Genomic DNA, 27,151 nt, shown 5'->3' with positions numbered 1-27,151 from the left:
GTGTGTGAACTACTTCTCCAGGTGCTCTGGCAACCAAGTTGGTGACTATGATGTTCTGCAAGGGGGTTTTCCTCACCTCCTCCTCCTCCTTTTCTTCTTCTTTCTTCTTCCCTACCCTTTTCTCTTTTTAAAAAGAACTTGGGTGCATGTGTAACAGTGAACAAGAATACCATGTTTACTTTTACGTATGACTGCCGTTCTTACAATTAAAAAAGGCCTTTTCTGAAAAAAGGAAAAAAAAGAATAGCATAATATTTCAGTCCTGTACAGAACAAAAGAAGAACATGCTGGATCAGATCCATGATCTGTCTAGTCTAGCATCCCAGTTCACACAGCAGCCAGTCAATTGCCCTGAAGGGCAAACAGAGCATACAGGCTGAGGCCTCCTCTGCTACTACCTTCCAACACTGCTATTCAGATGTTTGCTGCCTCTGGATATGGAAGCTCTAGATATGGAGAAAAGAGGACCTTGAAAGTGATGGCTCATTAGTGTTTGATTTTCTCTTCTCAACGAGCAGTCTTGAAATTCTCTCCACTCAGCTTGTCCATGGGAGTAGGGTTCTTCAGGCCCCTCCCCTGGTGCTGGTCAGCTGCCCAGCAAGGGGACTTACTAGCAGTAGATAGAGGCCTGGGCCAGCATTGCCAGCAATACAGCAATGCCATTATCTGTGTGCATTAGAAGTGACATCATCTTGCCACCAGCAGTATGGAGACATTCTGGAATTTGGTTAAAACTTCATGGTAAAAATGACTTGTCTCATAGAGTTTTGCCCATAGCATCCCTGAGGCACCAGCAATGTGAACTTCCATTGAACATCAGAAGTAAAGTTGCTCCAATGCTAGCCTAGGCCTCCGTCTGCTACCAGTAAGTCTCCCCACCCCCAGCCAAGTTACCTGGGGTACTTGACAACTCTACTTAGGAGAAAAATGTCTTGTCAGTAGTCCTGTTCACAAGTTACAGTGAATGCAAGTACAATCTATGTACAGTGTACACTTTTTTTATGTGCACAGAGTAATTCTCATGTTGCATTCACAGCTGAGTATATGATTGAAACCACAGTTCAGGTACTGGTTTCATTTGTAAAATGAACATACACATTAGCTCTTCTTACAAGCTGATATACATGTGTTCATGGTAACATAATGAAAATTGAGCAGAACATATGGTTTTGAATGCAAGCAGGTTCTGAAATGCAATGTACAGTGGTGTTGGGGATCTACAGCTTTGTCTTGGTCAGCGCTGGAAGGTATTCCTAACCACAGGAGTAACTAAATCACTAGCCAGAGAGAAGGGTTGAGGATTTACGCTTATCCCCTGACTTCCCCCTCCATTTTGCAGCCTGATTATTGAAGTCTTTTTTCATAGAATCATAGAGTTGGAAGGGATCTCCAGGGTCATCTAGTCCAACCCCCCTGTTTTTGTTTATTGGTTTTAAATAACAAAGTGATTCGATTCACAGGAAAGCAAAAAGGTCAGTATTTACAACACAGCAGAAGTGTTTCATTCCAGAGATTCAGTTGTGCAAATCCATCCTATAATGCAACACAGGTCCACCTGGTAGCTGTTTTTCTGGTTCTCAAGCCACTGGGGGAATCCTTCCCTTGCATCCCTTTTGACTCTTAACTTTTCACAAGAAAGAAGAGTACCAAAACCAACAGATTGAAATTACATTAGGAAGAACTTCCTGATGGTCAGAGTGGTTCCTTAGTGGAACAGGCTTCCTCGGGAGGTGGGTGGACTCACCTTCCCAGGAGGTTTTAAAACAGGCTGGATGGCCATCTGACAGTGATGCAGATCCTGTGAATTTAGGGAGAGGTGTTTGTGGATTTCCTGCACGGGGTTGAAGGTTGGACTAGATGACCCTGGAGATTCCTTCCAACTCTATGATTCTATACCCATATCCTCACAATGCAACACATGTAGTGTAAAACAGGGTATATTTGATATAGAATAAATACTGTTCCCTCCTTTTCCTTGCAGTTCTGACTTTTCATACTGTAACAGTTCCTGCAATTTTTATGGTGGATAAGTACCACTCCATGTTAAATGAATGGATTTATCTATATATATATCTGTATTCCTGTATTTAACCTGTCTCACAGCATGGTTGTTTGGATAAATGGAGGAAAAGAGAACCATATAAGCAATCCTGAGTTCCTTGGGGATAGGGGGTTGAATCCAGTACAACATTTCTGCTTGTGCTAGAGCTCTTGAACAATGCAATAAAACAATGCAATTGAATGCAATGCAACAATGCAATTGAACAGTGCAATAAAAATACTGTGGTAGCCACTTGTGCTAAGTTAAGCATTGTATCCCCACTTGCATTCTTGATTGCTCAATATCTTGCACAACCAGTTTCTGGAAGAATGTGGGAAGCGTTGCACAAAATCTTACATAAATGGAACACTCAGTCTTAAGTTTCTGCATGTGCATTCCTAGGTCAAGGCATGGCAGGAAAAAAATGTGATTTATGTAAGTGTTGTCTGCAGAATGCATCGTAACTGCATAGAACATTATTATTTTTCCTTAAAAAGAATAAATACATTCTTTTTAGTACAGAAAGCATATTACAGCAGATTGATAATAAATTTAAATAGTGTTTGTGTAGCTCTTTAAATGAACATAACTGGTACATCTTCTTCAGTATAACATAGTTCATTTTCATTTTACAGAAAATATAAACTTTCCTTTGACCACTTATATCTTAACCTTAGTTTCATTCATGCTAGATCTGCAAAGTACTTAGAACTGAAGAAACACAGGACTATTTATCCTCATTCTGATAATAAATGAGATGTGAAATTAGCTTCATGGTAAATGATTCCCTGGAGGTTGTTCTATACAATAACAGAGTTTTGCAGATTTTCATCTGGCATATTAGAATTGTCTCATTGTGGGGGATCCATATCACATCCCTCAGGATCAGGGCTTTTTTTTTTTTTTTTTTTTTTTTTAAAGCAGGAACGCACAGGAACGCAGCTTTGTGTTAGGGATGTGTGGCCTGATATGCAAACAATTCCTGCTAGGCTTTTTTTTATAAAAAGTCCTGTGCAAAACAATGGTGATGTCAGGGATGTGGCCTAATGTGCAAATGAGTTCCTGCTGGGCTTTTTCTACAAAAAAAGCCCTGCTCAGGATTAAAAACAAATTAGCTGGGATGTCACTCAAAACGAGTTCAAAGTTGGGTGATAAAAGTTAAGGAATAGATAATGGAAAAGGAACTGCGTCAGGTGACATACCAGGTGATTGTCCATGGTACTTCTGGCTTGACCTCTTCGGTATTCTAAATTAGGGGAGGATTGTACTGACCTTGAATAACATCAAAGTATTTAGAAGACACTGCTGGAGGTTAATGGAGGCATAAACCACCATGTACAAAATACAGAATATGAAGGAAATATCTTTAAGTGATTTAGACTGAATTATTGTTAAGACTTCTGCCTTTGGACATCACAAAAATATTTTGGAGGACAATAAACAGCATTTGTTTGAAAACCAAAGGTGACCTACTTATATATAGTACTTTTGCTGTTCAAAGTGTTTCATGCACATTGTCCTTCTGTAATCCGTGCAACAGTCCTGTAAGATAAGTGAATATTGTTATCCCCATACTGTGGGGGTGTTGAACTATTCATTTTACTAGCAAACCTAAGGAGAACAAACATGCTAAGCACCACTAAGGAAACTGGGATGTCTCAGAATTATGACTGCATAGATCACATGATAAAAACCAGGAGCAGACTGGCCATTTAACTTACAGAAAAATTTCCAGTGGGCCCAGGGAGGTCACTGGTGGCCTGAAGCAAGCACAGAAAAGCCTAGAAATTGTGTAACAATGACTCAGGGGCCACTTGGCTCATACCGTTTCCTTACTAGCAGCTGTTTCATGCCAGGACTTGTGCTTTCCCTGACTCAAATGATTGATTACCCACAAGTTGTTGCACCGGCGCATTTTGATCTGCAGCTCCTTCCAATTTTCCTCACAGCTTCCTGCTCTTGTTTTTTGGAGATCTGGAAGCTGCGAGATCAAAATGCACCCATGCAATATCTGGTGGGGAATTGCTTGAGCCAGAGAAAGCAGAAGCGCAGGAGTGGAGCAACTGCTGGTGAGGAGTCAGTCTCAAACTCTTCATCAACAATGGTGTCAACTCACAGTCTCCTCCCATTCTGCTTCAAGTTTGGGTGAGGAAGCAATTGGTGAGCCAACACTTATTGTTGGTGCTCCTGAGCTGAATGGTTCCTGCATTATTGATGTAGCACCACATAGAATGATTACCTTGGTTTGTTCCAGGGTTATTTTCACTCCCCAGACTTCTCCTGAATAAAACTAATGCCAGAGTGAATCTCAGCAACTCCCTACTTTGTTGTTCAGTCGTGCAGTTGAGTCCGACTCTTTGTGACCCCATGGACAAAGTCACGCCAGGCCCACCTGTCTTCCACCATCCTCCGAAGCATGCTCAAATTCATGTTTGTTACATCAGTAACACTCTCCAGCCATCTCATCTTTTGCCGTCCTCTTCTTCTTTTGCCTTCTGTCTTTCCTAGCATCAGGATCTTCTCCAGGGAGTGCTCCCTTCTCATTTGGTGGCCAAAATATTTGAGCTTCAGCTTCAGCATCTGACCTTTCAGGGAACAGTATGGGTTGATTTCCCTTAGGACTGACTGATTTGATATTCTTGCAGTCCAAGGGACTCTTAAGATTCTTCTCCAGCACCACAGCTCAAAAGCATCTATTCTTCTGTGCTTGGCCTTCCTTATGGTCCAGCTCTCACAGCCATACATTATTACTGGGAATACCATCGCTTTGACTATACAGACTTTTGTTGGCAGGGTGATGTCTCTGCTTTTTATTATACGGTCTAGGTTCGCCATAGCTGTCCTTCCAAGGAGCAAACGACTTTTAATTTCATGGCTACAGTCACCATTTGCAATGATCTTGGATCCCAGAAATGTGAAGTCTGTCACTACTTCCATGTCTTCCCTTCTATTTGCCAAGGTGTGATGGGGCCAGATGCCATGATCTTAGTTTTTTTGATGTTGAGTTTCAAGCCTACTTTTGTGCTCTCCTCTTTCACCCTCAACAAGAGGTTCTTTAGGTCCTCCTCACTTTCTGCCATTAGAATAGTGTCATCTGCATATCTGAGGTTGCTGATGTTTTTCCCGGCAATCTCAATTCCGGCTTGTGTTTCATCCAGGCCAGCATTCCGCATGATATACTCTGCATATAAATTAAATAAGCAGGATGACAATATACATCCTTGTCGAACTCCTTTTCCTATTCTAAACCAATCAGTTGTTCCATATCCTGTTCTGACAGTTGCTTCTTAACCCTTATACAGGTTTCTCAGGACACATGTGAGGTGGTCTGGTAGTCCCATCTCTTTAAGGACTTGCCACAGTTGGTTGTGATCCACACAATCAAAGGCTTTAGCATAGTCAATGAAACAGAAATAGATGTTTTTATGATTCTCCTGTGCTTTCTCCATAATCCAGCAAATGTTGGCTAATGCATCTGACTTGTAGATTTCTAGGCATTGAGATCATTTGTTCAAAGATTAACAAAATGTAAGTGAACTTCCAAAGGCAAATACACAGTACATAATCTTGCCAGGCTCAAGAAGACCATGTTAAAAGAATCAATGCAATGACATGGTATTCTGACAGAAAAAGCTGCTCTCAGACTGTTTGGCTTCTGTTGTGGTTTTATTTATTATGTTTTTGTACTGCCCCTTTCCTTAAACAGGGCTCAGGGCAGTGAATAGCAAACCACTAAAACAAATATATCATAAGAATAAAAACATTAAAATTACAATAAAATTCAATTAGCATTCAATTTAAACAGATGATGGTAGAAATTTCCAGTTTTGATACCATCCTTGTAGCAGGGAGGAAGTAAGAGTGCCACCCAGATGGTTGCTGTCCCTGTCCTCAACCAAATGTCTGCTGGAACATCTCTGCTTCACAGGTCCTGTGGAATTGTATCAAGTCACAGAGGTCATGGATGTTAATTGGCAGAGACTTCTACCAGGTTGGGGCCAGGTCACTAAGAAGAAGACTGCAGATTTATAACCTGCCCTTCTCTCTGTATCAGAAATTCAGAGCGGCTTACAATCTCCTATATCTTCTCCCCCCCCCCCCCACAACAGACACCCTGTGAGGTGGGTGGGGTTGAGAGGGCCCTCACAGCAGCTGCCCTTTTAAGGACAACCTCTGTGGAAGCTATGGCTAACCCAAGGCCATTCCAGCAAGTGAAAGTGGAGGAGTGGGGAATTAAACCTGGTTCTCCCAGATAAGAGTCTGTGCACTTAACCACTATACCAAACTAAAAGCTCTGGCCCTTATTGAGAACAGCCAGATATCTCCTGGGCCAAGAACCATAAGCAAGTTCTTATAAGCCAAGTGTAATATTCTTCTGGGGGTATACCAGTAGATTTGGTCCTGAAAATACATGGTCCTGAAAATACATTACGAACCTTAAAGGTAAGCACCCAAACCTTTAATTTGATCCAGTGTTCAATCTGTAATCAGTGCAGCTTGCATGGCACAGGTTGAATATGTGCTATTCAAGGACTCTTGCTGCTGCATTCTGGATCAGCTAAAGTTTCCAGGTCAGTCTCAAGGATAGGCCCATATAAAGCAAGTTACAGTAATCTAACCTGGCAGTGACTATTGAGTGGATTGCTGTGGCTAGGTCAGGGTGGGACAGGTAGGGGGGAATTATCTTGACTTGTAACCTTGGCTAACTGGTGTTAACCTGGTATTGATTTTGTGGCACAGGCAAATTTGGAACTGGTGCCTCCTGAAGCAAACTTCATTAGCTTAGCTGCTATACTAGACCTCCTCCTATCTGTAGGCCACAGCTACTTCTCATGCTTCATGAATGAACTACCAAATATTTCCAGGTTCCACACCTGAGAAAAGTAACATGGGTGGTTCCTTTTTCTGGCTCTCCATGCTAAAGCATGCTTTGAGTAAAAATTGCAACAAGAAACACTTTTAGCAGTCTTTTGTTTACAAATATACAACATATAAATCCCAAATATAAAGTATGGACTACAGTGGGTTAATCCAGTACACCGATTCAAATCTTCCTCATGTTAAAGTGGGACAAAACCAGACTCCAAAAAGACTCCACATGTTTGTGGTGATTCTCATATATACACAAGTTCTTGTACATAAGACTGTAAATTCCTTGAAGTCTGGTTTGGCCCCATTTCAAAGTGATAACAGTTATTAATAATGTAAGCTCTTCAGAGTCCGGTTTGGTCCCACTTCAAAGTGATAACAACAAAAAGGACTATAAGTTTTTTGGATTCAACTTATTCATCCTTGCACCTGAAGAAGAAGTGAAATGGTGTACTGGATTGACCCACCATAGTCCATACTTTATATTTGGGATTTGTATGTTGTATATTTGTAAATAAATTACTGGCTATTACTAAAATTGTTTCTTTTTGTGCCTAGATAAGCATTTTTTAAATTTGTATTCTCCACACTGTGGTCTTTGGCTTTGACCCAAGCTCCAGGTGGTGGCTGGAGATGTCCTGGGATTTCAGTTGATCTCCAGGCACCACAGATTAGTTTCCCCAGAGAAAATTGCTGCATTGTAAATTGGACTCTATGGCATTATAGCCAGCTAAAGTCCTTCCCCAAACCTCTCCCTCTTCAGATTCCACCCCTCAGATCTCCAGGAATTTCCCAAATCAGGGCTGGCAACCCTAGTCCAAAATCTTTTGTGCCTCATTATTCAGGGCAGGACTATTGGTCAGTACCTGTGCAAAGATGCCCACCTCCACCTATCTATACTTGCAACAATCTTTGCTAGCAACAAATAGACAAGTATTTTATGACAACAAATGGGTTGCATGAGGTGGATCTGAATATGCAGTTTATTAACGTGTCATGTTACTAAGATTATAGAAGGTTATTATTTATTTTGTGTATGTGTATACATAGATTTTGCTTTCAAAACCATCATACTGGAATTCATCAATATAGTTTGAGAGAAGCCACTTCCCTATATATTTGTAGCAACTTAAGAGTTTGATGTAATAATACTGGATTCAACTGTAGTTTTAGGAAGCAAAGTATGTTAGCTTGTAACAAGAATGCTGCCCTAAAACATGTGTAATTTGGGCTAAAATGGATTTTGACTGTTCACAGGTTGGTTCCTACATGGTTTGTTTTATGGCATTTACTAAAAAAAAAATGGTCTCAATTCTTTCATCATTTTTAAATTTAATTTTGGATGCACTGAATTATGTCACCTGAGCCTATACTAGGAAACCCAGAAAGGAGAGATAACAACTTATTGGCTTCATTTTCACATGCTTGGTCACATTGTGTAAAGAAAGTAATACATGCTGCTGAAATGACAACCACTTTTCATTATAGAAATATAGTTGCCATTTGCAAGGATTCTACCCACCACCACCCCCCGTCTAGTAACTACTGTACTAGATTAAGTTCAAGACTTTGATATATTTTTAGATGCTGATGCACTTTCAGATTCTTGTGGGATGTATTAATCAATCACAAATCTCAAGTGAATTAAAATTGTCCCATCTATCAAGACTGCCATTGCAGCTTTTGGCTTGCAGTCTGTTTTGCTCTGTGGTGCAGCTCTTTTTGCTTGTGTTTTGAGTTGTAGGGACTGATTGGAGGCAAACAGTAGAGGTATTTATAGTGAATGGATGAAGGTTTTGAAACAGTGGCCTTTAAATTGCTCTGCTGTTAAATATGTGTCTTTGAGAACAATTTTTTTAACATACAAATATTGGAACTACTGTAGAATATTAAAGGTCTGAATGATGACATAGCAGCCAGATACCTAAAACTTATTTAAGGCACTTTTACTACTGTATCAAATCATGGATACTTTAGGGTCTCATATGGTGGAATTAGGGCTGCATTGAGCCTCAGTTCTCTGCTATACCTATGCTATTTCAATTTCTATAGTACAGGGGTGGCCAACGGTAGCTCTCCAGATGTTTTTTGGGTACAACTCCCATCAGCCCCAGCCATTGGCCATGCTGGCTGGGGCTGATGGAAGTTGTAGGCAAAAATATCTGGAGAGCTACCGTTGGCTACCCCTGCTATAGTAGTTAGCTTCTGTAGTTGAAAATTTGGTTCTGTTTCCCAGGAGTCTTTAGGACACTTCTGGTAATTTGACCTTTCTCATACAGATAATGTCATACATGTATTTTGCCTTACACAACGTTTGCCTTTTGAAATGTTTATACACTATCAAATTCTAAACAGAGTGTCAGAACCTAGCTTCCAGAACTCTCTAAATCACCCTAGGTTTTCTTGGCTTTCCTTGCCCTTCCTGACCCCAAGAGATGGAAAGAAGGGCGTACTGTCAGGTGCTTAGCAACAGACTTGACTGAGAGTTGCATTAGCTCCTATGGATGTGAAAAGGTTCTTAATATTTGGGTATATTCTTGTTTCTGGCTGTACTGGTCAGCCGCCCTGGGTTATAGGTCTTGACAGAACAACCAGGATATATCCTTTATAAAATTGCAGCGTACTCTAATTAGGTATTTGATTAATTTAGTTTGTTTTGTATGTATACTAGATTTTTAAAAGGGTTAGGGTTCAAACATTTGGGTTTTAGTTAAATGTGTAAGAGGTGTGTTTGAAACAACTCTCTCTCTCTTGTTGCAATTGGGAAGCCAGTTTGTTTTCCTTCCCAATCAACACAGTAGCGATGGGAATCCTTGAAAAGGTTCTTAGACTCCCAAGTTTTCCCAGTAGTTCAATATATGAGAAAGGAAGGGAATGTTGAAAATCACAAATATGAGTAAATGAACACCTACCTCAATTTGTCCAAGAGGAGATGCAAACTTGTATAGGTATAGGGATGAAATGACCATGATCACAAGCATTTTCATTCTTGAATATCTGTAATCTGTCTACTGAGTAGATCATCTCTTCCTTCCTTGTCCTTCCATGTTTCACTCTATCTCTTAACAGCTTTTTCAGTGGACTATATAACATTATCTTTCTCTGAAGGTCTTCTTCTCCCCAGGCTAGTGCACAGCAATTTCTTAACCCTGTGACATAACATTTAGATGAGCAAAACAACAAAGGGAGTAAAGGAGAATAGTGGTGGGAATAAACAAAGTATGCACATTTCTGTTACATGCAATGTGAATAAAAGTCTCAATATATTTCCTGCTGTTCAGTTTCACTATTTTCCCTTTGATAGTCTCTTATGAATCCTTCTCTTTTTATGACTTTATTTTTTTTCCTGTGGGCAAATGCTCTTCATCTACATTGAACTGTGGCTAATTGGAGTTTTATATGCCCATCAAAGAAAAACTCCTGGAGTATAAAATACACTCACCTTTTTATGCTATGCTGAGAACCTATCCGTTTGGCATTCATTACTAGAGTTCTGAAAGTGCAAATTCTTTACAGGAATTAATTAACTGTAGGACAAAGGCTGGGGTAGTGAATAATGTCTAAACATGCATTCTGAAGGTGGCATTTGATCCCAAGATATTAACCACCCTTCTTTTCTTCTTTCACCTAAATGCCAGTGACATTACGCAAATGTGTGATAGGATCATTTGGTTTTGAATTATAATTTAACTTTTCATATGCCATTTTAATTTTTTTCAATCACACATTAGTTTTGAAACATATGGATGTATTTTCTGGAATATTGCCCACACCCAATAGTGTGTGAAGCTATAATATTGACAGTAAGATGTATCTTCCACATTATTAGGCTATAGAGATTCATATGTATGTTATCTGTGGTAGATGAGAGAGGGTATAAGGCATGTGCATGCTTATATGAACCCTCATTAATTCCTACAAGATACATGGGATCTGTATGCAACCTCTGCATTGATATCATACTTGTATTTCATATTAAATGTGAAATGTTATTGTCTGTATGAGGATGGTACTATTTACATTAAGAAAAGATCTCTGTATTATGCAACCTAAAACCATTTCTTTTCATGGAAACAAAGGGGAAAGTCTACATTCAGAGGCAGTAAACATCTCAATACTAGTACCAAGGGGCAGCATCAGTCCTCTATGCCTTGGTGTTGGCTCTCCAGAGAAATTGGTTGGCCCTAGTGTGAGACAGGATGCTGGACTAGATGTACCGCTGGTCTGATCCAACAGGACTCTTCATATGTTCTTATGAAATAATTAACCATGATTTATAAAGTAATGATTGCTACTGAATGTGCTAACAATGATAAGCACATACTACAGAATCTTACCATAATTCTATATTACACAATGATATTTTAATGGGCTACACTTGGTGGTGTAGCCAACCATACTAATGCTTAATGTGGCGTTACAACCTGTGCTATGCCAGTTACACTGGCTCCCAATAGGATACTGAGTCAGATTCAAGGTTTGGTTTTGACCTTTAAGGCCTTGAGCAGTCTAGAACCTGCATATCTCCGGGACTGCTTCCTCTGATATGTACCCGGAAGAGTATTACTCTCTGCTGAAAACAATCTTGTGGTCCCCAGCCTTAAAGATATCCAGCAGTCCTCAACCAGATCTAGGGCTGATCTAACCTGGTGGAAGTCTCCAAACACCACCAGGGCCCTGTGGGACTTAATGCAATTCTGTAGGACTTGTAAGGCAGAGATGTTCCACCAGGTTTTTGGATGAGGACAGTGATGGTGCTGTCACAGCCAGCACCCTCCTCCTTTCTCCCCCACCCTCCATCTTTGCTTTGACCCTCTCCGCACCTGCTTGTGAGTCTATGGCACAGTCCAGAGTAGGGTAGTAAATATCTGAAATAATGTAGCTGTCCATTTGGGTTTCTTGTTTTTAACTTGTTTATTGCCTAGACTAGAGCCTTACATTGTAAGGTCTAGGAGATTCATAAATTGAATATAATAAATAAAGTGTTCTTGATTATTAATATGAACACCGAAGACAATTAATCATGATTAATTTCTTCCAGAAACAATCTGTTCTCAAGATTAACTTTAAACGCTTATTTAAGAAAGGTCTAAATCACACTGTCTGGAGTTAAATGGATATTAAGTATATAATGAGAAGTATAAGTTCTCTCAGTAGTGACAGATGGCAATGTAATCATTATTTCTCTAGATTTTGGTGGAAGGTACCGTTGGGGATGGCTTCACTGGAGACATTGGAATTGATGATTTGTCTTTTATGGACTGTATACTTTACTATGGTAAGTAGAAATTTTGTACACTCAAACTGCTATTTGAAATCAACATGTAGATGCCATGCAATTGAGGTGGAGCTCCTAATTCAAGAAAATGAATTGGAGCTAATAGGATTTTCTGGTGCATATGCTCTGGAAGCGCAGTGTGATCTTATTGTGGTCACCCTCTCTACCAGCCATAAACTGGCTCTATGGAAACCAGATAGTAATAGGAAGACATGCAAGCTGCAAGGTCTCTGGTGTATAGCAAACCAATATCAGAGACTACTGCTGAGGGAGCAGAAGAGGTAAGGACCCCAGAAAAGTAGACTAACAGTGGCACCAGTCAAAGTTGTTTGAAGGTAAGTAATAAAGGTAAAATGCTGCATTGCCTTGTGTCTCTTATCTGTACAAATATTCTGATATGCAGTCATTATGCTTAAAATTTCTGTCTGGCTCTGATACAGAGGTGACCATAGATAACTCTGAGATATTTAGAAGCTTCAGTTTGCTTAATCTGAAGAAGAAGTATTGACATTAAGAATCACTAAAACAAAGTCCCCTTACATTCTAGGTTTCCTGTAAGAGGCTTGCTTGTCAATTTGTAAGAACTTCATAGCTGTATATGGTTGAGTTTATACAGTTAAAGAGGAAAGTGGATTCAATGCAAGGACAAGGTAAAATAAGGGTTATTCTGTAGTAGCAGAACAAAATTTGAGTCCAGTGGTTAGAGACCAACAAAGTTTTCCAGGGTGCAAGCTATCATGAGTCAAAGCTCACTTTGTCAAGTACAAGTAAGAATAAATATCCATCAGTCCTTATATTCAGGTCAAAGGATGGGCGGGGTGTTACCAAGAAGGGCCAATTGGAATCGAGTTGCAGAGGTACAGACTGAAATGGCTACCTGCCTGAAAGTAAAGAGCTCCTCGCTACTCACTGACATGACTGATATGAATCATGGTAAATTCTCCAAGTGTCAGGTAGACTAGCCATAGCAGTCATAGCATCCATGCTTTTTGGTGGCATTCAGAAGCACACAGATAGTAGATTTTGGTGTGGGAACTGCAGTGTTGCAGATTACATCATCAGCTACTTTAGTATCCTTGGTAAGATACTTAAGTAAGATACCTGGAATATTATAATTTTTCTTCAACATCAGCGATCTCCGGTTGTCCAAATGATGTCATCCCCAGGAGTGACAGGTGGGTCTCCCCCAGCAGCAAAGTTTTCTGGCATCAGTAGAACCAAACACCCTCCCGCAGCCATTATTGAAATACTAGTGTCCAGTTTAGTAAAACTTATTGTAAATTTAGGGAGAGATATTTTATGTTCAGTTATCAGGGCCAGCAACAATCTATAGCAGAGAACCATATTTTGACATAACTCTATTTACTTAACACATCTGTTTTTATTTGAAATATGAGATGTAAGAGCTGGTAGGGTTTCATAGAGCATTAATAGAAAGTGACTATTTTAGTATAAATTAGTGAACTTTGCTTGGCTGACAGACATGAGTATATCAAAAGAGGTAAGGAGTTAGTCAAAGAAAAGAGAAGCAAATGGAAATTGATCATATGGTGTCAGTGGGAAGTAACACTTTACTATCATCTACGTACCATGTTGAGTAGACATTTACATTATGGTAAATAAGGAATCTAAAAACAAGGTCATTTAGAGGGCAAGTCTATGAAGAGTCACTCCTTTCTATGGATGTTGATATGTATGGAAATAGACTGGAATACCTTGGCATGGGATTGCACTGTTTGATGTGTAATAATCTAGGGTAATGTTATAAATACTCAAAGTAATATATAGAATTATTTTTGTTACAGTTACTGATAAACAGCACTGAATTCCTGAAGTTTTAAAGTATGACTGAATTGCTTGATATACAAGTATGTGTAGTAAGAAATAAAAATGAGTTTACAAAAAGTCTGAATTACACTGTCTTAAAATGCTATTGTTACTTACTTATGAAAAACTAAATAAAATATATCTTATATTTGACATAATAACAATTACTACCTTTTCTCATATATGAGAAACAATGGAATATTTATGAAACATAAATGAGTTAACTGCCACCAGTGTTCTCTTTAAGCTGAGTTAGCGTGAGCTAGCTCATGGATTTTTAGCCTGCAGCTCACACATTTTTGTCTTAGCTCAGGATGGATGACCCCAGAGCATACCAATTTATGCAGCAGCTCACAGCTCCAATCCAGTAGCTCACAAGTTTAATGCCAGTAACTCACAAGGTAGAAATGTTGCTCCCAAGACTGCGTCTTAGAGGGAACACTGATTGCAACTATTTCTTTTATAAGGAAATTTGACAGCTGACTCCACAACTCCATTGGGAACATCCATTCCTGTAACACTGCCTATGAACAACTGTACAGAAGATAAATTCATCTGCAGAGCCACTGGCCAATGCATAAATATAATTCAGAGGTGTGATTTCCGACCTGACTGTTCTGACAAATCTGATGAGTCATCTTGTGGTGAGCAAATTATTTATTGCTACTGGTTCAATTACATTATATTGACCTACAGTTATAGAAAGCGGCATTACTGAGTCAGGCCATTAGTCAGTCCAATTGTCTCCTTCACTGGCAGCTGTTCACTGGCCTTTCCTAACAGCTGTTCCTTGTAATCCTTTACCTGGAGATGTCAAGGAATAGCTCAGAGACTTTCTCAAGCAAATTATGTGCTCACCAAGCTGTGTCCCCCACCCCAAATACCTAAGTCTTCCATTGTTCAAATTATTGTTCTATGATGGCATCTCAATATTAGTTGTATATGCATCTCTTAAATTATATGTTGGGTCTTGATATTTTTAATTCCCATTTCAACAAGTGAGAAGCTGTTTCTGCCAGTTGGCATTGTATATCTGTATCCAATTTTTTAAGTAAATGTGTTTCTTCAACATAAGAAATTTAGCAATTATTGCTAGGCGAAAGTCTATGGGAATATAGAATGGAAAGAAAGAACACCATGGCCCAGAGGAGTTGTAAATATCTGACACTGAGATTTCCAGCTTGATTTTTTAATGTAAGATAAATATGTGAGAGCACTATATAATTGTTCCTAATTATGCAGTATTTGGCAGAATTCATTTAATAGCTCATCATAACCAAAACTTAAATCTTTAGTCTGCATATCACATAGCAGAACTCAATGGTCCCATGATAGTTTATAAATTAACTTGATGCTTGTTTAATAATAATCTGGAATATAACAGTTCTCAAAACCTAGGAAGGCCACAAACTTTAGAACAGTTTCAGTGATGTTAAATAGAATGAATAAATTGTGCATGTGTTAAGGACAAAAGTTTTCACATCAGTTACCAGATGGAAATCCTTAATTAAAAAGATATTTAATGGTGTCACCAGTGCTGCTAACAATAGTTCTGATCAGTTTTAGCAGCAGTGGGCTTGTGAACAGAACATTCTATTTGCAGGGCTGCAGTGGGGTGGGGGTGGAGACTTGGAGGACAAAATTCCTGGGATCCAAGTCAGCTGAAGAGTCCCTGAAGTCAGTGTCATGCTGTTTTCATGGAAGGCATTTATTTTTTCTTTTTCTAATGCAGTTCTGCATTGCAGCCACTAGGAGTGCAGAAAAGAGAGAGCATAGTAAACAGGAGTAGTTCTGACTAGGGTTGCCAGGTCCTGCCTTCTCCCTAGCAGGAGACTTTAGGCGGCATTTCTGGAGGGGGTGGGAATGTCCCCAACATAAGGACATCACACAGAAGTGACATAATCACATTGGGGACCTGTACCCTGCCCACCTGAACTCCAAGCCAGCGCTGGAGCAAGGCCAGCCAGAACTAGCTACAGTCATTGCCAGGATGCAACCTCCCAATAAGGTCATTATCTTCAGCAGTCTATGGTTTCTCTCTTCCTTTAGTTCCACCCAGCTTCATAGTTTTGTCTTTACGATGGAAATCTTGGTTGACAATGCAGGGCATATCTAATAGTAGTATAGCAGCAACCCTTTGTCAATATTATGTACAGAAGAGAGGAGTGAATTAATTCCCCATAATCTTTCAAAGAAAAAAAGAATACTTCTCCTCTTCATCCTTTACATGAATTACAATAGCATGTTAGTGTGCCTTAGCTGTAATAAATAAATAACAGAAGTTATAGTTGAGTTTCATTTGACACACTATGTGTGTGTCTGGAGAGAACTGGGGCCAAGATATTGCAACTGGCCCTGGAACTGCCACTATCATCCTGAAGCTGGTGGCCAGTTTTGAGATTTCTAGCTTTATTTCTGATGTGTTATGCCTGCCACAAATGGACAGACAGATGGAGATGCATATACGTGTGTGTGTGTGAGAGAGATGTAACAGCCAGCCAAGTGATTTGTTTTATCATGATATTTGATTTGGATCAGGGTCTTATGTAGAGAAAATGGCTGCTTATGGCATTGTACCCTCCTCTCCCCAAACCCCACCCTCCCCCAGATCCATTCCAGAAGTTTCTAGGAATTTTCCAGCACAAACCTTGGCAACCCTAATTTCAACATGGCTTGCACAACACAACTTCCTAATGTATCTTTTTGTGTGTGTGTGAATATAACAGCAGAATTGTTGAGCTTTGGGGGAGGGGGGAGTATGTGTAAATTTTCCCCAGTGGGGATGTAAAGCAGCTTAGGGGTGGCAACAAGTTTCACAGGAAAATGGGCAAGAAGAAATGGCCGCTCTTCCTCTGTGCCAGTCTTTCTCATCAAATTGTTTCCCTCTGTGAGAAAATAATGCAGGAGAAACCATCATTGTAATGGCACATGATTTGTAGTTTCAGTGTAGATGTGGCTCTAAATAGTCTTGCTTGTTCTGGATCCTTAATAACCAAATGTTTTTGCCGTCACCCAAGCTAATTCTAATTAAATTATTTTATAAGCAATGCTGGCCAGATAAATGGCACAGTTTATTGAAGTTGCTTGAAAGCAGATACTGAATGAACATTAATGGTGTGAAATAATCCCTGAAGCAGACTGTGATGGCAAGGATTTCTACACAAGAGAAAGTGATCAGGCATCAGCCACACTTTAAAAGGCAGCTGAAGAAAAGCTCACAATGTGGCATTGGTGTCGGGAAGCATTACGGATATTATCTTGCGGGAAATTAGGCAGATGTGTTGGTTATAGTTAACTGCCCCAAACAGTATATTCATTTATTGCTGTTTTATGTGCGTTGGCAACACGTCTGTTTAAATTTACATGTTGATGCACTTTTGAAGTTGATTGCTATCAAGAACTATATTAACTGTGGTTAGTCTGGGCAACCAGCAGTGCAATCCTAAACAGAGCTATACTTTTTCAAGCCCATTGACTTTCTGAGCCCACTGACTGCACTGCAGGATTCAGCTCACAGACATTCACTTCTAGTTTGCCTTAACAAATTCTGCTTTATTTTCCTTCTATTTGTAGCAAGAGAAGGCATGACCAGATAATGCCAGGATTAAATCTGAATTAAGCTTGCATGTCTGCATTCAGACATCATATGCCAGCAATTGTTAACAATAACTGTGGTTAATAAATCATCTTGAAGCAATAGCTTCATATCCCAATTTGAAGGACCCCAACTAACTAATCCATAATTTAACTGAACCATGGTTTTATGTGATATCTGAGCAAATATTCCATTACTCTGTAAGCAATGATGAGTAGTAGATTTAATATGTGGATGTTCAAATATTTCCCTGACTCTGCCAGAAGACCACAAAGAAAAAGTGGAAGTTAATCCTTCCCACAAAACCATAAAAGACTGGTATTCATGTTATTTATGTCCTAGGAATGGATGACTGTATCTTACCCTACTTCTGCTTAGATCCAGGTAGGCAGCCGTGTTGGTCTGAAGCAGTAGAACAAAGTAGGAGTCATGTGCACCTTTAAGACCAACAAAGTTTTATTCAGAGTGTGCTCTATGCACACTTCATCAGACGAGGAATCAGGTACCCAGATCAAAGGTTTGCTCAATTTGTTAATTTTACTATTCTGTCACTGGATCTTAAATTTGTACCATTTTCCATTCTAAACCACTGCCTACCAGCTATATGTAGCTCTGCTCACTGTACCTGATTCCTCGTCTGATGAAGTGTGCTTAGAGCATACGAAAGTTTACATTCTATATAAAACTTTGTTGGTCTTAAAGGTGATACTTGACTCCTACTTTGTTCTCCTACTTTTGCTTGACTGCCTTGATCCAGATAATAATTTGTACTTCTGTTCCCCCCCCCCACTCCCATTGCTTATGTTTGAAAAGGTGGAGAGAATCAGTAAGCATAGCAAAACTGTCCCATACTATGAAATAATGACTCCACAGTGGAACAGCAGAAGATAGGCTTACCAGGTTCCCACTGGGGTCGGGGATCCTCTGCCCCTAGATTCTGTTTCCTGCAGCCAGTGGGAGAACTTAATGTTTAAAAGTAGCTATTGACTTTAGGGGAAAACTTGAAAGTGATGTTAGTCTTCTTCAGGAAACCTCTTTATGTTTTACCATGGAGTTGCTGAAAATTCTTAGAGAGGCATGAGATCACTTCCAGGATGTCATACTGTTGTTGACAGTGCCCCCTATGTACCTGTACCTTAGACTTTCACTAGTTACCAGGCCATGCCTGTACTTTTAAGAAATTAGTGCACTCCTAGTGGCCTTTCTGGGAATTACTAGGTAACCAGAATAATTGCCAGCCTTCAAATGTTGGTTTCTTTTAGTAAACGATGGGAAGTACAGCCTTACATGAGGCTATTTTGGCCTCCTAGTCCACTCCTGCTTCCCTTCTTGCTCCTCTCAAGGGAGGAATTATTGGGGCCAGGTTGAAGAATGACCACCAGGCAACTTGTTACTGTGCAATTGGTGTAGCTTACCCAGTGGTGGCAGTGGCTGTGATTCGATTCCTGTGTGGCCTGGGCTCAGCAGCACCCTCCTCACAACTTGCATGACATGACTGAGCCCAGGCAGTAGCTATCATACCTTACCTGAATAACTAGCTACTGCATTACTTTTACAACTTGGCTGGACTTTTCCCAGGGAGATGTCTCAGTGTGAGAGAAAGAGGGAAAGCTGAGAGCCAGTGTGGTGTAGTGGTTAGAGTGCCAGACTAGGCTTTGGTTGAGACAGACTAAAATCCCTGTTTTGCCTCAGAATTTTGTCAGGTGCCCTTGGGCTAGTCACATTCTCTCACAGCCTAATCTAACTTGTGAAGATAACACAGAGAAGGGGGAAATTATGTAAGCAGCTTTGTGTTCCCAGTGGAAGAAGGTGGGTATAAAATGAAGTAAATAATGAAGAAAGCTGAATATTGTGGAAAAGGAAAGGAAAGGTCCCCTGTGCAAGCACCAGTCATTTCTGACTCTGGGGTGACGTTGCTTTCATGTTTTCACAGCAGACTTTTTTACAGGGTGGTTTGCCATTGTCTTCCCCTGTCATCTACACTTTCCCCCCAGCAAGCTGGGTACTCATTTTACCAACCTTGGAAGGATGGAAGGCTGAGTCAACCTGGAGCTGGCTACCTGAAAACCCAGCTTCCACCGGGAATCGAACTCAGGTCGTGAGCAGAGTTTAGGACTGCAGTACTGCAGCTTTAACACTCTGCGCCACGGGGCTCTTATAAAATGAAGTACATGATGAAGAAAGCTGAACATTGTGAGGGCAGACAAAATAAACATTGGTAGTTGTGGAGGAAGGAGAGAAGGAAGCAGGGAAAACAAGAGGACATGGAAGCTTCCAGGAGGAAAGAACCAGCAAATAGCATGGGGAAGGAGGTACAGGGGAACATGAAGTGACTCCTACAAGTTCTTGAGACTTCTTGCTTCTAATAATATATTGACCAAAGTGCTCATGACTAACAACTGTTGCCTGATTTTCGTATTGATCAACATGGTGTCAATATTCTGTTCTGTTCTTTAAATAGCTTCAGAGGTTTGTGACTTTGACAATCGAAACTTGTGTGAATGGTATCAGCCTGCAGCCACAATGCCAACCATATCTGTAGCCCATATTGCTAATATGTTCCAGTGGGGCCTTGGTAAAGGAGCAACCATTCACCCAGGAGAAGAGAATCACAGACCATCAGTTGATCATTCAAAGTGAGTGAAACTGTCAAATGTGCATGTTTTTCTTTGGTCTGCACATATTCAGTCACCTGTGACATTTTTAACAAGGAAAGTGGTCATTGGTTTCTTTAACTGAAGTTCTTAACTAAGTTATTGTAAACACATAACATAATGGTGTCTATTCAATGTGCTTTAAATGTTTTAGTCATGTTATAATAGGAATCTGGTGAAAAAGCATAAGTAGAATAAATTGGTATTATATATGGATTTCTTTTTTAGGTTTGCAGAATAATCTGAAATCTAAAAAAAAAAAATACATTTTTTTTTTGTCCCCTGAAGAAACCTTGGCTGTCCCACCCTGTCAGTAAGATATATTTTGACTATTTGCTTAACCCAGGATCCTGAGGGAAGGGATAGGATTACCCTTAAACCCTTGAAAATTGCACTTGAGACACTTTTAAAAAATTTAAATAACAAAAGATTTTATTTAACATTGATGGGAAAGGTAAGGTGAAATCAGAGACTGAAATTCCTGAGGTAGAACTAGTACAAACACAGACTTTTGATCTTATATATTAAGCTAATCAAAGCTTCTTCATTTATTCACAGTTACTTAGATCTTTATATTTAGAGGCTTTTGTTCCAGGGTTTTCCCAAACAATCTAGCTCACTTTATTTGAGTAATCATTGACTCTTTGGTGCCTAGACGGCTGGTACCCAGCATCCAAACCTCTTCTCTTGGAACACTAGTGCTTTTCTTGAGTTGTTCACTTACTTTTAAGGTCTCTATAGGCAGCTTCTGTTCACACCAGAGCAGGGAATTCTGTACTCCTTAGGTAACTCTCCCTGTTTGATTGGGTAGAGTCGTCTTCTTTATCTAGAACATCTTCCCCCCTTTCTTTTGAACTGAATGAAAGTTTTCTCTACTACCCAAACTTCCTTGCCAAACTTTTTCCCAGTTCCCTATCTGTTCAAACTGCTCTCAGCTAAAGCTGAATTCAGATGGTGTTTAGTCAGGGCTAAAATATGATTCTGTCAGCATTAAACCCTTTTTCTGTCAGAATGTTCTTAGGAGATGTCTGTTCTCAGTTAAGGCAGGAATCTCCTCAGCATCCAGCTCACACAAAACTTTTTTTTGCTCAGCTGATCCTAACCAATCAGATTGTCAGGAGCAACCTGTCATTCAAGGCTCCTTGGTTCTATGAAGAATTAACCCTTCATAGTCCTTTAGTTGTTGGTACAGCACTTCTAAGCCTCTTAACAAGTACAGTCCATCATAGCAGGATGTCGGTGGTGAATGAAGAATTGCTCACAAGTCTGGATATCGTCAGGCATGATGGTAAAAAACAGCTAGTGCCTAGGTGTCATATTATTTTACACCAAGGGGAAGAAATTGAAACTATTAGAGCATTTGCCAAAGTGAAACCACAATTTCATATTGTGCCAAGCCACAGAAGAATTGCAATACTGTAAATAAATCATGCCAACCTTGATTAGAAGCTGTGCTGGAATGTCTGCTCCCAACTTTATTACTTGAGAGTGAGATTCTGCCCCATTGTTTCCTTTTCCTTTCATGCTCAGAGGATTTATGATGGAATGTTAATGAGATATGCTGTGCTTTGGATGAGCCACAGAAGAATTGCGAATTAATTTCAGCTCTTTGTCAGAAGCAGCTAAACTTTAAACACACGCATGCAGAAAACCTCCAGCAGAGAAATTCTAGCTAGTATTCAGTAATTGTTGTGTTATGATCAAAATATGGAATTCTTATCTTCTGAGCCCTTTGCTTTGTGAATTGTTTGCCATGCTGTTTTTAATCAGGTGGTGAGAAATCAGAGAGCTTTTGAATTATCAAAGAAAGATGTGAGTAAAAACGGATAAAAGCAAAAGATACTGTGAAAGAAAGAATTGAAACCAGGATCATATTATCATTCACTTAATGCTGTCTTATTTAACTAGAATATGTTTTGTTAGGCCCTTGTCCACGTATCCTGTGTTGGTAAAAATAATGTTCACAAAGGTTCTTTTTAGACATATATTTTTTAGAAATTTTATCAACTGTATATGGGCCAAATTCTTTTCTCCTACTCGGAGACCCAGCACCTGGCCAAGACTATCCATGGTACAATAGCTTCAAGTCTTGACTACTGTAATACAGTCTATCAGGGGTGTCAAACTTGTTATGAGGGCTGAATCTGACATAAATGGGATTTATGGGGCAGGGCCATGTGTGTCATAAAATGTAATGCCATGTAGTGGAGATAAACTTTATAAAGCAGGGAGGGGGGGGGGGCAACGGTAGCTCTTCAGATGTTTTTTGCCTACAACTCCCATCAGCCCCAGCCATTGGCCATGGGGCTGGCTGGGGCTGATGGGAGTTGTAGGCAAAACCATCTGGAGAGCTACCGTTGGCCACTCCTGTTATAAAAAACAGAGACCAACTCCAATATTTTTTTAAAAAAAACTTAAAATAAAACATGCTTAAAAAATTAGCACTCTTGCAAAATTTTGTTTATTTAACAGTCTCTGATAACTGACACCCTGAGGCGCCTTGGCCAGTAGATGGAAGAGTGGCTTGGCTCAGTAGCTCTGCTGTGGGATTGAGAAAGCCTGACAAAGCAAGCTCTCCCTCACCAGCCCCCTTCTTCCCCAATGACAGAGATTCAGCCAACAAAGAAAATAGAGGTTTTGCTCCATAACTCCTGTGTGATTGAGCAAGCCTGGCAAAGCAATCTGTGATGCCAAAGGAAGCAAGAGAGAGGGAGAAGGAAGCAGATGACTGCCTGAAAGAGCTGCCTGCTGGAGCACCTTCCTATCACTCAGCTGTTTTTCAAACTGTCTTCTGCAGTATTTTAAGGAGACTGCAAAAGACAGTCTGAAAAACAGCAGAGAGTTGGAAAGGTGCTCCAGCTGGGTAGCTCTTTTTGGTGTCAGCTGCAGTCCCTTGAAAGTTTAAAAGGACTGCAGAAGACAGCTCAAAAGAGCTGCAGGTCAGGGAGTGTCCTCCCTGCCACATAGCCATTTTTCCCATGGGCTTCTGCAGTCCTTTTGAACTTTAAAGTGATGGCAGAAGACAGCCTCCCTGCCCTGCAGCTGTTTTTTGTGCAGGCTTTTGCAGTCATTTTAAAGTTTAACGGGATTGCACAAGACAACCCAAAACAGCTGAGTGGTGGGGAGTGCCTCCCCACTGGTCAGCTGTTTTTGCAGCTTTCACAGGGAGTAGAAAGCTATCTATGGTTTAAAGGGACTCAGAGTCCTTTTAAACCCCTGCATCCTACTCCATCCATGAACCACCACAAACAGCATAACTGCTCTAAAATTTCATGGAGGTTTGTGACCAGGAGACCCTCCACAAACTCTTGCTCCTGAACCACAGACAATTTGTGATGAATTTTGCTGCGTGGTTCAGTTCAAGCCCATCCCTACTCACTACAGCAGTGACATTTGGAAGCCTACATGTGTTTTTAATATAAGTATCTGGTCATTTTTTTTCTTCTCTTGTTAAAGTTACTCCTGCCCTAGAATATGTGCAATTTGACTGTGGACTGGGGAGGAGAGGGGAGACTGGATGCATATGTGGAGGCACCCCCTTGGCCTTGCAATGTAAATGCTGGTTAATACACTTCCAATTTCTGAATACTTCTTTGTGTCTGTCCTACTGTAAAATGGTCCTTTAAGCCTCAAGCCAACTCCCCTTCCCCCCCCCCCCATCGTTGAGTATCCAGAAAATGCAAAAACTTGTTTGTTGGGGACAATTAAGTCACAGTTTGCAAACCATGAATTCAAGTCTCTTTAAATTTTAAAAGCAATATGATATACCTTGGGGAGTATGTTTGTGTTTGCAATTTAACTTTTAAGGCATGGGTGATTGGGTGGGTAAATGGATAAATATTTTTCACTGAAATGAGTTGGATGCTTTTTGCTAGAATGTGCTGACAATATGTATGTACAAGATTTTTTTTTAAAGTCATCTTGCTGGAGTAGTGTGAAATTAATGATGCCATGTTCAAATGAGTATTCAGAAAAGAGCATTAATTGCCTCCCCAGTCGGAATAACGAGACAGACACAGGAATGGATTAAACGGCCACTTTATTTAACTTAACTCAACAGCAAGGGCAAAACAGTGGGGACAGATCAAGCCAGGGGTCAGTACCAGACCACTTCCTTAACCCAGAACTGGGCGAGCCCTGGGTGTGAGCCAACCCAACGGCTCAGACCCGGCCGTCCAGGCCACGAGATCCCATTCACCTGAGCTCTACCATCCCCCAAGCTGTACAGCCTGTGATGTGGACACTCTCCAAGTGATGGGCTCCCAAGGCTCCCTGGAGCCAACCTTGGGCCGTACAGCTTAACAGTCACCCCAGAGAGGCCATGCAACCCAATGGTGGGGTGCCACGGAAGCTCACCAATACCCCACACAACATGTTCCCAACAGTAAACAGCCAGTGACCAACCTATTTAACAGCACCACCCAAGACAATTGCCAGCGCCTATCACCAACAGTGCAAGGTAGGCGAAAACACTCCCAAACCGGCCAATATGTTTGGAGGTGAAAAATTCCTACCTGGCCCCCAACAAGGCGACCAGCCTATTGCCTACACTGCATGATGGGCAGGCCAAGAGCGACTTCTGAACTGCACCACTGGGGGCGGGGCAGCCTGTGATGTGGACAGTCTCCAAGTGACAGGATCCCAAGGCTCCCTGGAGCCAACCTTGGGCCATACAGCTTAATGGTCACCCCAGGGAGGCCATGCACCCCAATGGTGCGTTGCCATGGGAGCTCACCAGTACCCCACACAACATGGGGTGACCTACAGTAAACGGCCACAAACAGAGCCAAGCCTCAGCATAGGCCACTGTACCCACACTAACCTAGAACATGTTCCAGCCCTTGCCGCAGGTCGGCCAAAAAGGCCTCATTGCCCTTTACCGAAAGATGGACCCCATCCAGCCTGTACAAGTCCTCAAAACATGCCTTAATTGATGGATGCGGAACATAAACTCCAAGATCCCTCCCCAGGGCTATTCGCAAGGCCCTGTTGGCCTTCTTCCAGGCTCGCTCCAAACCTGCTGGGCCTCAGGCTGCCCACCACACCTGACATGGCAGCATGGCCGACCACAGGATGAGGACGCCCGGCCACCTTTTGCCAATCAAGGTGATATCATCCCGGGCCTGAAGTGAAAGGGCCTTTCCCTTCATTAGGCCCAAATCATTCTCCCCCAGGTGAATCACCAAAATATGTGGCAAAGGGGCTCTACTCTCCTTAAAAAGAAGTTAAAGTAGTCCCGACCACTTCATGCCAAGGCGGCCTTGCCACTCAATGACGGCCTGCTCAATCAGGCCCAACTGAGAACCGACTGACGTCCGCCAGGCCTGATGTGCCACCATACTGTGGCCACATCCTCCTCCTTTCAATGCCAGCCACAGCACCTGGAAAAGAAAAACCATTAGTACTTTTCACAGCATAAGAACAACTTGGATTGAAAGTTCACCCAAGGGGGGGAACTGCCTTATGGCCGCAAAGGTCGGATATACGTCCGATAAGCCCCAGACCTCCACTGGCCCACACGACGAATGGCCTCGCCCACATAACCCATAGCTGCAGCTGTAGATGCAGCACCGATTCTGAAGGAATGAGTGCCAAATTTCATACCCCCAAGACCTAACTTTGCCAATGCCCGGCTAGTAATGGTCCAAAATTGAAATTTAGTCAAAGGAGTTGTGTCATTGTGGCGAAACAAATGACCCTCCGCCGGCCCATGCAAGTCCACATAATGTGCGAGGGCAGCCAACGGACACAACTCCCTCTCCGAGCAAGGTCCCAAAGTAACTGTGCAACCCCTCTGCCTCTGATCAGTCTTTGACTGACGTACCCGTATGGCCACCTGACCACCAACAAATTTGACATCCCCAACCTGAAGAGCCCTAACTGAAGTATCATTGCAGGAGAGCACCACCAGCTCAGACCCCCAAAAAAGCTATCAAGGCGGCTGCATGAAATAGCGCCTCTTCAAAAACTGAGGCACAAACTAAAGCCCAAGTGGCATGTAGCCCTTGGAGGATAGATGGGGAAATCGGTTGCCTGTGGTCATGGCATTGCCCACCCTCCCGCGACCATCCTTCCAGCATCTTTAAAATGTGAAAATCCTTAGTCACCTCCAGATACCCCTGAGCCTTACTAAGGAAGGACAACACTGCCAGCTGTCCCTTAATAGATTTCACAGAGAGGCCTCTCCCTTTCTGCCACACACAAAACTGCAGCAGATGTTCCACTGGTGCTGGCCAGGCCTCAGTAAGCCCCGCCCCTTCCCTAAAAACAGTAAACTGACTAGCCGCCCGGTCATATGACCTTTTTGTGCTAGGAGCTATGGCGAGGTGGACTGCCCTGTTAACTTCATCCCTCCAATCTGCCACAATTCCATTGGGATGCGCACAGGTAAAGTGTCGGCCTCTGGAGCTAGCTGACGAAAATGCACCATCTGTTGACGAGACAGAGCATCCGCCACGCCATTACAAATTCCTAGTACATGCTTCGCCAAAAAGAAAACATTTAACTTAAGGCAATGCAAAGTAAATGCCCTAACAAGCCTCATGACCGGCTGGGACCTAGAGGTCAGGTTGTTGACCACGTGGATGACCACCATGTTGTCACATCAGAAGTGCATCGTGTGTTTGGCCAGAGAGTGTCCCCAGAGAAATACAGCAACCACAATGGGAAAAAACTCCAAGAAAGTCAAGTTACAATATAACTCGAAGTCCAACCACTCCCTTGGCCAACGCTCGGTGCACCAATGCCCCTGGAAATACACACCGAAACCAGTGGTGCCGGCAGCATCCAAAACAATTTGAAGCTCCGCTTCCAACAACATAACACCGTGCCAAAAGGAGGTGCCATTAAAATCTCTCAAAAAGCTCTCCCAAACCTCAAGATCACTG

General features: G+C 41.4%; 1 protein-coding gene across 1 annotated transcript in view; it reads left to right on the top strand.

Moving 5' to 3' along the window:
• The window catches only part of MALRD1 (MAM and LDL receptor class A domain containing 1), a 367,497-nt gene that overhangs the window by 37,481 nt on the left and 302,865 nt on the right, over positions 1-27,151 (top strand). Inside the window, exons 9-11 of the mRNA XM_060248396.1 lie at positions 12,101-12,188; positions 14,483-14,659; positions 20,072-20,246. Of these exons, the coding sequence (XP_060104379.1) occupies positions 12,101-12,188; positions 14,483-14,659; positions 20,072-20,246 (440 nt within the window). The remainder of the gene's footprint in view (positions 1-12,100; positions 12,189-14,482; positions 14,660-20,071; positions 20,247-27,151) is intronic.

The sequence above is a fragment of the Heteronotia binoei genome, chromosome 10 (genome assembly GCF_032191835.1).
Source record: "Heteronotia binoei isolate CCM8104 ecotype False Entrance Well chromosome 10, APGP_CSIRO_Hbin_v1, whole genome shotgun sequence".
NCBI lineage: Eukaryota > Metazoa > Chordata > Lepidosauria > Squamata > Gekkonidae > Heteronotia > Heteronotia binoei.
Note: the sequence above shows the minus strand (reverse complement) of the source record. Positions and strands in the feature narration are given on the sequence as shown.